General features: G+C 36.3%; 2 protein-coding genes and 1 long non-coding RNA gene across 3 annotated transcripts in view; 2 read left to right on the top strand and 1 right to left on the bottom strand.

Moving 5' to 3' along the window:
* Nucleotides 1-14,250, bottom strand: part of LOC140178418 (uncharacterized) — a 31,228-nt gene extending 16,978 nt beyond the window's left edge. The window contains exon 1 of the long non-coding RNA XR_011871640.1: nucleotides 14,117-14,250. This is a non-coding gene — a long non-coding RNA (uncharacterized lncRNA). The remainder of the gene's footprint in view (nucleotides 1-14,116) is intronic.
* LOC112744260 (putative 4-hydroxy-4-methyl-2-oxoglutarate aldolase 2) lies at nucleotides 43-4,063 on the top strand. The gene is made up of 2 exons (XM_025793827.2): nucleotides 43-1,857; nucleotides 3,097-4,063. The coding sequence occupies exon 2, from the start codon at nucleotides 3,110-3,112 to the stop codon at nucleotides 3,608-3,610; it is 501 nt and encodes a 166-aa protein (XP_025649612.1). The 5' UTR covers nucleotides 43-1,857; nucleotides 3,097-3,109; the 3' UTR covers nucleotides 3,611-4,063.
* LOC112744259 (seipin-1) lies at nucleotides 4,510-7,781 on the top strand. The gene is made up of 2 exons (XM_025793826.3): nucleotides 4,510-5,190; nucleotides 6,713-7,781. The coding sequence occupies exons 1-2, from the start codon at nucleotides 4,597-4,599 to the stop codon at nucleotides 7,388-7,390; spliced, it is 1,272 nt and encodes a 423-aa protein (XP_025649611.1). The 5' UTR covers nucleotides 4,510-4,596; the 3' UTR covers nucleotides 7,391-7,781.
* Nucleotides 14,251-14,680: the final 430 nt, after the last annotated feature.

Genomic DNA, 14,680 nt, shown 5'->3' with positions numbered 1-14,680 from the left:
TTTTTGGTTAAAAACTGCTCTCTCTAATCAAAACAACTTTTTTTTTTTTTTTAAATATTCACTATAATATACTGTATTAACGTGGATTTGATTTTTTCTCGTTTTTGGTCTTGGGTGATTTGCAAATATTGTTGTACATGATTCATGAGTTTTTTAACTATACTCTAGGTCTTATGGATTAAGGTAAGAACTATACTATATTTCTTCTTCTTTTAGCTTCTTATGAGTTCTATTCTTTTCTTTTGGGAATGCCTTTTCTGATGTAATGGTCTTTTGAGCAATAAAATATCTAATACCTTTGATTAAAAAAAAAAAAAGCTATACTATGTAAAATAATAAACAAAGAAAAGGTATATGTTTTCAACTAAAGTTGAGAGTTTTGAAGAATAGGAATTAAATGAAAGAAAAATAAGAATCGAATTATAAAATAAATAACTCCGAAGAGTTCTAGCAATAATTTCATATTGCTTAAAGATAAAGGTTTTTATAAGATTGAGCAATTCTTACCTTTAAGGCTATCATTGTAGCCGACTAGAGAATTTTTTATTTTTACTTTTTTCCGGAAAGCATGATTAGAGACCTATATCTTTTGATGTTAAAAGATTGTTATTTGAATAAAGCATGATTAGAGAGATTCTTTCTTTGTGGGACAGTGAATCAAGGAGCCGCGTGATCACGTGTGCAGATGCAGATTATAATCTTCATTTTACAGCTTAGCATATGTTTTTGTTATGAGTAGTAGTTGTGTTGCAGTGACACCCACCCTAGCAGTCTGCTGAAATTAAGAAAAGCACTTGTCTAGTGACCCTTTTCTATTATTATTATTTTAATCAAATAGCAGACGCCTAAGCCACTAAATTAATTCAGATAAGCCCCACTTTAAACAAATTCTAATTATTTAATTAGTCAGCGAGCTTTTTCCTTTGCCCGTGGTGATTAGCAATCTTAAACATATGAAATGTCTTTGTTCACACAATTAAAGTATCAATGACTTGGAGTTTGTTCACACCTGTACAGGTTTGTGTTAGATATAATCCCAAATCAATCAACAACTCACGCTATTGTCCACTCTTCATTTGTTTTAATGTTTTATAATATCTTGTGGTGACTTGTGACAGTGATATTTTACTGTCACTAATAACTATTTATTGTCATGTAAATTTGATTTGTTTGAGATCATATTTAACTTTAATTTGGGTGCTTGAAGGAATAATACGTTAGGAAAAATATCCTTTCTTAATATAATATTTTTTTCTATGATTATGATGATCTCCACTGCTCAATAAATACTTGAAAAATATAATATATAATCTAAGAATTTGGCATAAAAAACATTAGTTAAGAGTATAAATAAATAAAAATTGGTTTTTTCAATCCATAAATACATAATTTAATAACAACTGTACTTTTATATAAATATATGTATGTTTTTAGCATATAAATAATAATATTTATAGAATTAAAAAAAATTGGAAAAATTAAATTTTTTTTGTCAAATTTATAAAAAATACACATTGTATATAATGTTTTTCCAGCATAATAGTACGGATATCAAGTTAATATTTAAAAATTATTAAATAATTTAATAAATTTAACTAAATCATGGTCTAATAATACTTAACTAACTGCACGCTAATCTTCGCCTAACATTAATACACCATGAGATGAGACTACTCAATAATGTGTTCTTAAATATTAGACAGTGATTTAGCAGAGAAGGTAAAGGTGGGCGGTGTTGAAGAATCTGAGAGAGAACTCTATTTCTCTATCACCAACAATCCCATCCTCACTTCCGTACACTCTCACTCTTCTCTCTTTCTCTTTTCCTCAAACCGCCGCAGATCTATTCCCTAATCGGTGAGTCTCTGGATCCCTCCTCTTCACAGATATTTCAATCTTTTGTTGATTGATTTATCTCTCTCTCTCTCTCTCTCTGCTTGTAATTTGATTTTGATTGATTTTCATTTTTCTCAATCTTGATTTATTTATTCTCAACTGATCGCATTCATCCCAATGCTAAATTCCCAAACATTCTTACTAATTACGCTAATTTCCTCCAACTCAGAACCTTAATGGAAATGAATTTAAGCTCTTTGGTGGTAGTTTATGTGTTTTACTCGTTTAGGGAGATACATGGAGAAAAGAAACTCTCAGGCACGCAACTAGAATGTGACATTTCTAGAATGTGACATTGACTTTGTAAAAGAGGGGTGATCAATGTAAATATCACAAATCAAAAGGTTTCATGTATAATATTGTCTAATCCGAGGGAGATAACTGTAATTTATCCTTATCATGGTTAATACTTAATACCAATCTAGCTTTTGATATACACCTTTTTTTTCTCCCTCTTTAGAGTGAGTTACTCGTTCCTATGTTAATTGCAGTGCTTGTATGTACTTTGAGAATTTCCTTAGCCATAGGCGAATGTGTGGGCTTAACACACCCAACTACATTGGATCGGATAGGTTCTGATACCGTAGCAAAGACCATATTCTTGGACTTGTAATAGGCATTCCTAGGGAAGGGGGAGTGCAGTCCTTAGTCAGCAGAGCTAGCTATACTTTTTGGAAATAAAGCAATATGGATTTTGTGTTCTATTTTACTCTTGCTAGGGAGTTAGGTAATTTAAAGTTGCTTAATTTCACAACACACTCTCAGTTTCATTATAGAGCTTATGCCATCAAGTGTTGTCTTAATGTGATGTTTCCGCTATTAGTTGATTTATTTCTGATATTTTGTTGCACCTGATAGTAATCTTTGCATGAACTTTATAATGAATTTCATGATATTAATTATAAGATGCCACAGACTTCTGATTTTGAGGTTTCTGTATGCAACTTGTCCTACATGCTTAAAGAGAGTGGGATGATAAAGTCATAGTCTTCACTATTAAGGGTGTGTTTGTGAGTTCTATTTTTAAAGGAAAGAAGGAAAGAGGAGGAGGGAGGGAAGGAAATCCGTTCAAAACTCCTTTCCTCTCCTCCTTTCTCCTCTAAACATGCTAAATGGCATTTTATAAACCATTGGTCTATGGTCATCTGTTATCAACTTATCATAGTCTAAATCTTCCGTGCGAATGTTTGTTATGCCTAGGTGCTTCGGGTAAATGGCCTTGGTCACCACAGCCGAAGTATGTGATGCAAACCCACAATTAATTTTGAGTGGCGAGCTTCGTGCCCTTCAGCCAGTTTTCCAAATCTATGGTCGTCGACAGGTCTTTTCCGGACCGATAGTTACCCTGAAGGTGTTTGAAGACAATGTTTTGGTTCGGGAGTTTCTTGAAGAGAAAGGCAATGGAAGAGTGCTTGTTGTCGATGGTGGCGGGAGCTTGCGCTGCGCAATATTGGGTGGCAACCCTGTAGTACAAGCGCAAAACAACGGATGGGCAGGTATCATTGTGAACGGATGTATAAGAGACGTGGATGAGATCAATGGCTGCGATATCGGGGTGAGAGCACTAGCTTCCCATCCAATGAAAGCTAACAAGAAAGGCATGGGAGAAAAGCATGTTCCTATAAATATTGCTGGGACAAGAATCAGTGATGGGGAATGGCTTTATGCGGACACGGATGGGATTCTGATCTCTCGAACGGAGCTGGCTGTCTGATTCCCAAAGTTCATGATCACTGCCTCCATTTCAAAATATCCATCAATCTGGATAAAGTGGTACATTGGAAAATTGAATGTAGTAGTGTAGATACATTGAGTTTTTCTATCTAACCACTTTGTCTAAATTGACAGATATTTTCAACAAATGTAAGGACTATATTTATAGGCATCTCCTTGGCCTGATGTAGTGCTTTCTGTGCTTGTGTTCTTGGCCCAGCAGTTTCCTAGTTTCCACTAAATTGTAACGTTATTAATCACCCATGATAATGAAAGTTGGTTGAAGTGTTTGTCCACTTTGACCAAATATAGAAGTACTCTCAGCATTCTGGAAAGATTGACTTGGATTGGAATCAGTATTTTGTCCTAAGATGATGATGATATGTAGCAGATAATTTTGCCCCCTCATTTTAGCGGGGTTTTCTTTATTGTTATTATTTAGAGGCTTGAAAAATATCATGTCTTAATATGCTTCCAAACCAATGGCTTTACCATGAAAGCCAAAGCTTGAGACTCTGAATCAAGCCATAACCCAGGGAAAACGCCAAAGCTTGGACATTATGTTTCACATGAAACAATCGCTAGTTTGAAAGAAGTTTTGGTATAGCTACTTGTTTAGTCATACAATTAGTTTAGTAATACATGTTTGATTCTCATTAAATAAAGTCTCAAATTTGAATCTTTTAACAGTGAAAGAAAGAGAGAGAAAAGTTTACTCATTGAATGAATTAACCAATCACAACAACGTAAACATTCCCGACTCAAACAAGGTGGTCTCTGGAAAGGGAATATTAAGGTTACGTGGCTTGTTTCTGTTTCTCATGCAGATTGCCACGACATCACCTTGGAAGACACGTGTGCTTCCACACCATGCAAGAGTGCAGCATCTGTCATATGATCATATCTTTCTCTTCTCCCTTTCATTTCACAAAACAAACACACACAACTCTCTCTTTTTCTCTATTCAAACAATTAACCGCTTCAACAATGGAGGAAAACCAAAAACCCTTTCTTCTTCTTCCAAAACCATACAACTTTGTATCAAAACTAGTAAACTTCCACGCAGACTTAATCTATAACTGCATAGTCTGTATCTTCTCTCCATTCTACTCACTCTTGTCCTTCGCCTCAGAGTTCTATCATCAGGAAACCAAGTACACCGCCGTAGAATCATCAGAACTTCATCAACAAGCTCATCATGGAGGAGGAACCACCACAACCACCACCACCACCACCACCACCATCACGGGGCTCTTCTTCAAGAAACTTGGGCTTGGGCTTCTGAGTGCTGCATACTTGTGCATAGTTCTGTTCTTGGTTCTGATCGTGGCAACGGTTTTGGGGGTTTGTTTGGTGAAGCTGTGGGTGGAGGAGCCGGTGGTGGTTAGAGAGAATGTGCATTTTGATTACACTGAAGAAAACCCTTCTGCTGTGTTCTCGTTTGTTGGGGGAATGAGTGGTTTTGTTGGAAGAACAAAGAGGAATAAGCATATAAGTGTGCCTGTTGGTCATATGTTTCATGTTTCTTTGCTTCTTGTCATGCCCGAATCTGATTTCAATACACAACTTGGTGTCTTTCAGGTTCCTGCACTTTCTCTCAATTTTCATTGACATTCTTAACATATATTAACATAGTAATAACTTAATTAGGATCCCAGTGTATGCATTCCATTTTGTTTCAACATTGTGTTCACATGTCAATAAGGAAGGAGGATGAAATTAAGGTGAAAACTCACGCAGTTATTTTAATGTGAAATTATTAGTTAAAAACTGTTAGATAATAATTTAGTTAAATATGTCAAATGAGCCTACTGTTCTTAACGAACAATTTTAAGTGAGAAGACATATGCATATTAATCTCCACCTGAAATTAAACCTCATTTGTTTCTTGTCAGTTAAGAATTGGTAGATAATTTGGCATAGATTATAATCTAGATTATTAACTTTACATAAAGATATTTATAGATAATTGCACGAGAAGTTTTCACTTTCTTCAAATGTACTTTAGCTTTTGGATTATCTTAAGAGAAATGTTTCTTGAATATAGCTTTTCATATTAGAAAACCATGTTTGCACTCAAATTTTTTTGGGTATTGTATATTATTTTTATAATATAAAAAAAATTGACACTTTTTTTTTATCATATATAACATTCATTCTTATTTATTTGAAAAATGTTTTAAATTTTTTTGTTTGTTTTGCATTTAAATTAATAGTATATAATTTTTTATTTTTCTATTAAAAATAGATGTTGACTCAGAGTCAACATACCACCGTTCACTATCACAAGTGCAGGTCCAATATCAATGGGCCAATTCTATGATTTTTTTTTTATTTTGGTGTTTAAATTGTTTTATTTTTTTGGTAAATTAGGCAAAAGTGAACAAAACCAAAAGTACCATAGCAGTCACCTATCACCTATCAATGGATTGATTGTTCATAATATATGTCGACATAGAATAAATAAATGATAAATCCAAAAAAATAAATAAATAAATGATTGGTTAGATAACAAAGATGTGTTTGTGTAGACACAAAAAAAAATTGGGTGAAGTTTGCAGCTACCATTTATTCATTTTCAAGTATAAAAAAATATTAAAAGACCATTAAAATTTATTTTTTAGTCATTATTTTTAATTATCAATTCAATTTTTTTAAGCTAATAATTTAACAACATCTTTCTCAGTGATGGGCATTTCAAAAACAATGGCTCTCTGTTCAAGTATTCCATAATTCATACCATGTGATGTGATGTAATTTATCCGTTTAAACATTTTGAATAAGAGAAGTATAATATCAGGTGGAAACTCAGGTGCAGTTGACTTCACGTGAAGTTGATATCTGAGAGCTGTTAGATGATTTGACTGATTTGACTAAATTTTCATCTAACGGCTTTCAGATATCAACTTCACGTGAAGTTGACTTCACTTGAGTTTTCACCGTAATATCATAATTTTTATACCTAAAAGTTGTTTTTAGCTTATTAGTGTTTTCTAAAACTAGACCCATGCTAATTTACATTATATGTCACCCTAACAAATTTATAGTCTCGTGTATATTTGCTGAAGAGTTAGCTACACTAGTTGTTGTTGTTCTTGTGCAGTTGACAGCCGAACTCCTTACGGTGAACGGAAACGTGATAGCAAAATCGAGCCGGCCTTCAATGTTACGGTTCAGAAGCTCACCGATTCGACTAGCCCGGACATTGATGATGGGTTTGCCTCTAGTACTCGGAATGTCCGAGGAAACCCAGAGCATCATTGTTGATATCTTGAGGCACAAGGAAGAGTATAGAAGAACCAAGGCCATTAGAGTAACCATGCATCCAAGATCAGGAACCTCATCACTTCCACAATTGTATGAGGCTCAAATCATGATCAAGTCACGGTTACCTTGGTCCAAAGAAGTGGTCCGGAATTGGAAATGGACCTTTTATGTTTGGGTGTCAATTTATGTCTACATTGTTCTTCTCATGTTCCTACTATGTTGCTATAGGAGACTATTGTTTCTAGTCACACCGGATTTGTTCGGCCGCGGCGGCGAACTCCCAAGGGAAGAGCCTCCTAGAGAGCATGATGAAAGTGAGATTTCTGAGTTGTTGAGGAAATTGAGGAGGAGGAGGAGGAACAAGAGGAAAGCTATATCGGACCATGATGATGATGGTGATGGTGTTGAAGAAACCATTGTTGGATCTTCAGGTGAAATCAATAATACAGAAGATGGTACAGGTAGTGTTCCCGTAGAACAAGTCGATGAGGACTCTGGATCGGTGTGTTTTTAAAGGCTTAATTTTGAGAGTAAAAAAATACCGTGAAAAATGCTAGAAAGTTATCAAAATTTATTATTTTGGCGATCACTTTTGGCTGTCAACCCAATTTCTTTAGTATAGTAATTAAAAAACATTTTTAGTCCATATTTTTAAACATTGACGGTTAATTGTTAGTCAAAAATAATAAATTATGTTGGCTCTCTAGCATTTTTCAATATTGCAATATTGCGACAAAGTTGGTGTTTGTAACAAAAATAAAGTCGTTTTTAATTTGCGACTTTTAGATGAGTATGAAGAAATTATGTCATTGGAGCTATAATTGGAGTTATAGTTTGTTGGTAAAGTGAGAATCACTGTGTTTATAAACTTATAAATAAATAAAAGTTATTCGTTGGTTACTAAAGGCCTAAAGGGTTAATATGTTTAATTAAATTGTTTAATATATGTGTTAATATTTTGGTTATTATTTTTGGGTGAAGCTATTTTTGTGTTGATTATAAAAACTAGATTGAAAATTTACGCTAAATTTATCTAAACAAAATTAGTATATTCAAAAGGTAATATATTATTTGTAGGCGTTACACAAGTCAAATGAAAATAATGTGATATTGAAGGGAAGGGTGGAAATAGGCCAAGTTAGACATGTAATACGGTTTATTAGTCTGATTTAACGTCTGTTATAAGTTATTTACTGAATATTAAAAATAAAAATAACAGTCTTTAAATAATTAAAAGTGTGATAATTAAAAAAAATAAAATAAATAAATAATCAAATAAAATTAAAAAAAGTAAGTAATTTAGTGAATAATAGTCTTTAAATAAAATTAAAAAATACAATTTGAAGTCTTTAACATTATATTTTTCAGTATAACAAAATTATATAATTACGTATTTTTATAAGTTTAGGAGTTAGTGTGATCGATTAAGGTTCCATTTAGATAAACAGTTTAATTAATTATTTTTTTTGAAAAAATAGCTAAAATAATAAATATTTATATTAAAAATAATTTATAAATTAGTTATTTTGTGTTTGGCTTTTTAGTTTTAAAAGTGCTTATTTAAAAAAAATGTGATAAAAATTTTTTTATTATGAGAGAAATTATTTTTTTTATGAGTATTTAAATAGTTTCTTAAAAAGCTATAATTTGGTTTTGAAAATTGCACTAGACATTAATACTACTATTTTTCATAAGTCAAAAACTAAAAAAAATAACTTTTAAAACTTCTCAAACGGGTCCTTAATCACTTAAAATAGTTTTTTAGGTTTTGAAAATTGTACCAGATATTTATACTACTACTTTTTATAATTCAAAAGTTCAAAAAAATAATTTTTAAAGCTTTTCAAACGGTTAAATTAAAAAAAATAAATAATGTGGATAAAAATTTATCGAAGTTTAAAACTCTCAGTAATCACAAATAAATCTTCGCAAAATTAATTTTTGTGGATACGAATATTGAATACTCCACCTTTCTAAGATTTACATAAATTTAAAAAACGATTAGACATTTTCATCCTCTCAATATGCAAAATGGGAGCATATAAAGCACTGTTAACTTTTGAAAGTCTGTTGAATGCTGAAGAGACCTACACGTTCAAAATGAATAGCTTACTTCAGATATTTCATAGTGTATGGAGGTGAAACGATTCGGAGAGAAGTGAATCTCGAAGAGTATGGTTAGAGTGTTTTGGGGTTCTGTTACATATTTGATCAATGGATACGTTCAAGATGATAGGAGGACAATGGGGGAAGGTGGTTGCGTGTGATAAAGTCATGGAATCGTGTACCTCATTTAGTATTGGACGTGTTCTAATTGATACTTGTGTTATGGATGTGATCAACGAATAGATCCATATCACATTAGGTACCAGTGGATTTGATGTATTGATAAAAGACTTGGGACAGGAAGTATATAGCTTGCAATGTAGGTCAAAAAATGTGGCGTAGGAAGTCGAAGGTGGCGTTCACCAGAATAACGGAAGAACAAGGGTCTCCAATGATGTAGCTATAACGTCGCCAATATTAACAAAATTGATAGATTACGGAGATCAGGCAGCGGTAGTGGTTACGGAGGAGAAAAGAAAGGAGGTTGAAGATGAGGATAGAATGGTAAATTCTGAATCAATTTTAAACGAACGGAGTTATGATAATTTAAGGCTCAATCAAACAAATTTGGTAACGCATCAACCAATTAATGTTGGTGAAGGCTTAGCAGATTTTGGGGGATATGAAGAGAGTTATGAAGCAGATTCTGAGCTCACCATCCCGTGAAATTATAGGTGTAAGTTTAATGGGCTAGTAAGAGGGATAAAAAATAATAAAGGGGTAAGGGATAACAATTGGGCCAACAATGTTGATTTTCAAAACAATTGCGATTTAAGCCAGGGGCCAAGTCCTGTACCGCATGGCCAGGAGGGAGGCGTTCTTAGCTGTTCTGGGCTGGTTCAAGGCCAGCTAGGTCGGGTTGGTAAGGATCTGGTGGCAAGGATCGGGTCTGGCACTTCTCCAGTGCTGGTAGGGAGGACTCCTGGACCTAGAGGGTATGTTAAGGAGCATGAAGGTATCCGAGCCGCTCACACTGCAGACAATGTGGCACGACGTCGGGTGGACTGGGTGGCGGTGTCTGTCTCGGTGGCGGGCGATTGTGCCAGCTGCAAGGGAAGCGACTGTGGTGCACTAGGAGGTGGAGGCAAGTCAATGAGGAGGGTGTCCCAGGTTGAAGCTGTCCCAAGGCCTGCCGGTGGGGCGCTGGAGCTGGACAATGCTGGTGCGGTGAGGAAGATAGAAGGAAGGGCAAAACTAGTGGTGACAGGGGGCAATTGAACAAAATTTGAGCTTGCACAGGAATCCATAACAGAGGCAGGAAGATATATGAAATGGGTAATGGAACATAATGAATTTTCTGAAGGAATTGAAGGCCTCCTTGTTACTGGAATGAAGCAAACATGTGAAGAGGACGTTGGTGCTAACAAGGACAAGAAGGTTGTTAAGGCAATGTTATTACCTGAGGGGATTCAACGAGAGGAAGATGCGAATGGAGGAGTTGACGACGAACACAGTTTTGGGGATTATTATCAAATCGGAGGTATTACTGATGTAGGTGAAGTTAACGAAGGCCTGGGTTCAATTCATATGATGGCAGAACCCTGCTGGGGAAAAATGCGGGAGAGGGCTATGGAGACACAAAAAACCATATGGAGGAAGAAGGGCAGGGCAATGATGATGATAACAGGGGTGACGAGTGTGTAAGCCTGGAAGAGCAATTGTTGGAATTGAGATTTATAAAATGAATCAGGAGCAATGCTATGCAATGAAGAAGACGACATAATGGCTATCCTCCAAGAACAGAATGAAGAAATTGCTCAAAAAAGAAGATTGGCAAAGCAGAAGGCTAAAGCAAGACGGAACAAGCCTAAAAGTCACAATCAGGTGTGTAATAATATTTTAAAATAATTATTAGTTCTTGAAATGTTAGGGGGTTAAAGGGTGATGGAAAGTTGAGAATGGTTAAAGACCTTAAGAAAAAACAAAGGTTGAATATGCTAGGCCTGATAGAGACCAAAAGATAGGTAGTAACAAAGTTTGATGCTTTGAAAATTTGGGGGAATGGTTGTGTGGGGTGGGAGTATGTGGAGTCTGATGGTGCTTCTGGAGGATTATTGTTAATGTGGGATGAGGGTTTTTTTTAAATGAATAATTGTTATAAAGGTGAGAGATGGCTGTGTGTTGAAGGTGTGTTGTCAGAGAATTCTATTTACTGTGCTTTCTTCTTGGTTTATGGTGCGCATGCTAGAGATGAGAAACTTGTTGTATGGGAGGAGTTGAGCTATATGTGACTGGCTTGTGTCAGGGACCCTGTTGTTTTTTGGGGGGACTTTAATGAGATTGCACAGGTGGAGGAAAGGAGAGGTACTGCTAGTTTATCTTTGTCAGTGCAAGATTTCAAGAATTGGACAAATGACATGGGTTTGGTGGACTTGTCAATTACTAACCGTAAGTTTACATGGTTCAGAGGACGGTCTTGCAATCGTATTTTCAGAGCTCTGGTTAGCTTGGAATGGCTTGAGGCGTTCCTGGATATTCGCTTAAGGGGGGTCCATGGGGCTTGTCAGATCACTGCGCTATTATAGTGGAAGACAAGAGAATAAGGGATGGACCGGGACCGTTCCGAAGCCTAGATTCATGGTTTACACATGAAGGATTTCTAAGTATGGTCAAGAAGGAATGGAGAGGGTTGGAAGAGATGCAATTCACTGATAAGATGAAGGATTTGACGGGTCCATTGGGGAGATGGCACAGAGACAACTTTGGTCACATGGACAAGAAAATCATGAAGTTTAAGGAAGAGATCAAGAAGATTGATGACATGGTGGATAATGGGACATATGATGGAACATTGGAAGCAAGAAGGAGGACGTTAGCTACGTGCTGCGAGAAGTGGTATGTGAAGAAAGAACTACATTGGAAGCAGATGTCGAGGTCTATCCATGCGAGGCACATGGATAAAAACACAAGATATTTTCATAACTTAGCTTCTGCAAGAAGGAGGAATAATAGGATTGATGCTCTGATTATTAATAGAAGATTGATAAGGAATCAAGCTAAGATCAAAATTGCCATCAGAGAGTTTTACAAGGAGTTATATCATCAAGAGAAGTCTCCTATGGTGGGGTTCAGAGACGGGCTGGTGGAAAGGATCGATGATGAGGATGCTATGGCTCTAGAGAGGCTACCAACTCCTGAGGAGGTTAGGGAGGTAGTGTGGGATTGTGAATCGTCTAAGGCTCCAGGAAGTGACGGTTACAATATGAATTTCATAAAGAAGTGTTGGGATGATATTAGCTCTGAGTTCATGGCAGCGGTACTGGGTATCTTCCAATCTTCAAGGTTGCTGACAGATGCTAATGTCACTTGGGTGGCACTAGCCCCTAAGTTTCCTGGTGCTAAGGAAATCAAAGATTTGCGCCCGATTAGCATGGTGGGGTGTGTGTATAAGGTAATCGTGAATATGTTAGTTAGGAGGATGAAAAGCAGTTATGCCAGGACTAGTAGGCGAGACGCAGAGTGCATTTGTCAAGGGTTGGAAGATTCATGATGGGGCCCTTATCGCGTACAAAACGGTTTAGTGGATCAAATTGAGGAAGAAGGAAGCAGCAATAATAAAGTTAGACTTCCAGAAGGCTTATGACGGAGTAAAGTGGAGCTTTGTAGACCTAGTGTTGCAGAAGATGGGGTTTAGATGAAGATAGAGGGGTTAGATTATGGAATGTGTGAGTTCGTGCTCTATGTCAGTTTTGATAAACGGCTTGCCTTCTAAGCCGTTCAAGATGGAAAGGGGCCTGCGACAAGGTGATCCTTTGTCTCCGTTCTTGTTTGTTCTCGTTGTTGATGTCCTACATAGAATACTTGGGGGAGGCTGTTAGGAACGGTTGCATATCGCCGTTGTTGGTTGGGAAAGATCATATTGAGTTGTTGCACCTCCAGTTTGCTGATGATACTATTTTATTCTATCCTCCTGAGGAAGAGACCATCAAGAATTATAAGAGGCTGCTTCGTTGCTTTGAGTTGATGTCAGGTTTAAGCATTAATTTTGATAAATCAAGTTTGATTCCCATTAACTGTGATGAGCAATGGGTACAACGTATGTATAGTGTGTTAAGTTGCAAGCAAGACACTCTTCTAGTTAAATATTTGGGCATCTCATTAGGTGTGAACCCACGGTTGGTTAAGACGTGAAAGTCAATAATAGACAAAGTGGAGGAAAAGTTGAGCCTCTGGAAAGCCAATGCGCTAAATAAATCCGGTAAGTTGGTGCTTATCAAATCTGTGCTAAATAGCCTTCCGGAATATTATTTGAGCCTATACAAGATGCCAAAAGCTGTTGCAGAGAAACTTATTTCCTTGTAAATAAGATTTCTACGGAGTAAGGAGGACGGGAGGAATGGTACGGCAATGGTTAAGTGGGAAGTGGTCCAGACTCCTAAGAGATTGGGCAGGCTGAGAGTTGGAGATGCTATGGTTCGCAACACATCCCTTCTGTTTAAGTGGTGGTGGTGGTTCTCAAAGGAGGAGTGTCCATTGTGGAAGAAAGTAGTTTGCTCTTGTAATAACTTGAATCCAAATGAGCTTCTATCCTATCAAAAATTGCCTGATCGGGGGAGGTGTAACACCCTACCATACTAAGCTTTACGCTTAAGTCGTAAAATAGAGGTGGTGTGGTATTACAATCTCTAAAATAAAATGAGTACATATAATAGCAGAAGAATTATAATATGATAGGAGCCTTGAAGAATAGAGGAAACAAAAATCGCGAAATAAAAGCGCAACGCTCAAGGAACGAGTTAACTTGCGTGCCAAGGAAACCATAACTATTGAACATATGACAACAGAAGTAGGAATAGAGTGCCAAAGATACAAAATAACAAGCTCCTAACTCAGCCTGTGAAGTCAAGACTGGCCAGAGAATATTTACATATATATATATACATACATATCCAAAACCCAAAAGTACATATACACAATCCTGCCTCTCCATAAACCTCTAGGAGGATCAAAAGAACAAGTTATGCGGAGAGAAAACCAAGTACATATATATACATCATAACATAACAAAATAACCCTGTAACCACTCCGCTTCAAGAGTCCAGACGCCTAACGAGATGCCTCTCGACCTACATCTGAAAAACAACATAGTATGAAATGAGAACCAGAGGTTCTCAGTATGGTAAAGGTGCCACACACATAATATATAAGGTCCTGGGAATGCCAGAGGCAATCCTAGAACGCCGACACTCAGATTATAGAGCTTAAAGTATTAAACAGAAGCCATAAAAGGTGGTTTTCTAAAAATATTTAAACCTAACTTAACTTAACCTTAAATCTAAGTCCCATACTTCCATTGCTCCATACCTCCAACTCCATCACGCATTTCCACAGACAAATAGACAGATAAAGGCAAGTACAAGAAGATTACAATTACTACAGGTAACAAATATACATTTAGCATGGCAAGTACATATAGGCACACCCAATTAAAGCACTAGCAAGTAATTCAAGTAATATGCATATGATGCATGCCTGTCCTATGGCTGATGAGGCTTATCTGTCGGTTATCCAGCCAACCCGACAAGTCTGAATTGTACTTAGACTGTCCCCCGACGTGCATCCCCAAGAGTCTATGCATAGTTTTTTCTCAAATAATCAATATTTCTCAATGGGGGTAACATTCCCGGGAATTTATATAGTGCCCAGTCACACTTACGTCGTAGGGTCAACAGAGTATCGAGTTTTCAACATGGTACAC

This window comes from Arachis hypogaea, chromosome 14 (genome assembly GCF_003086295.3).
Source record: "Arachis hypogaea cultivar Tifrunner chromosome 14, arahy.Tifrunner.gnm2.J5K5, whole genome shotgun sequence".
Lineage (NCBI taxonomy): Eukaryota > Viridiplantae > Streptophyta > Magnoliopsida > Fabales > Fabaceae > Arachis > Arachis hypogaea.
Note: the sequence above shows the minus strand (reverse complement) of the source record. Positions and strands in the feature narration are given on the sequence as shown.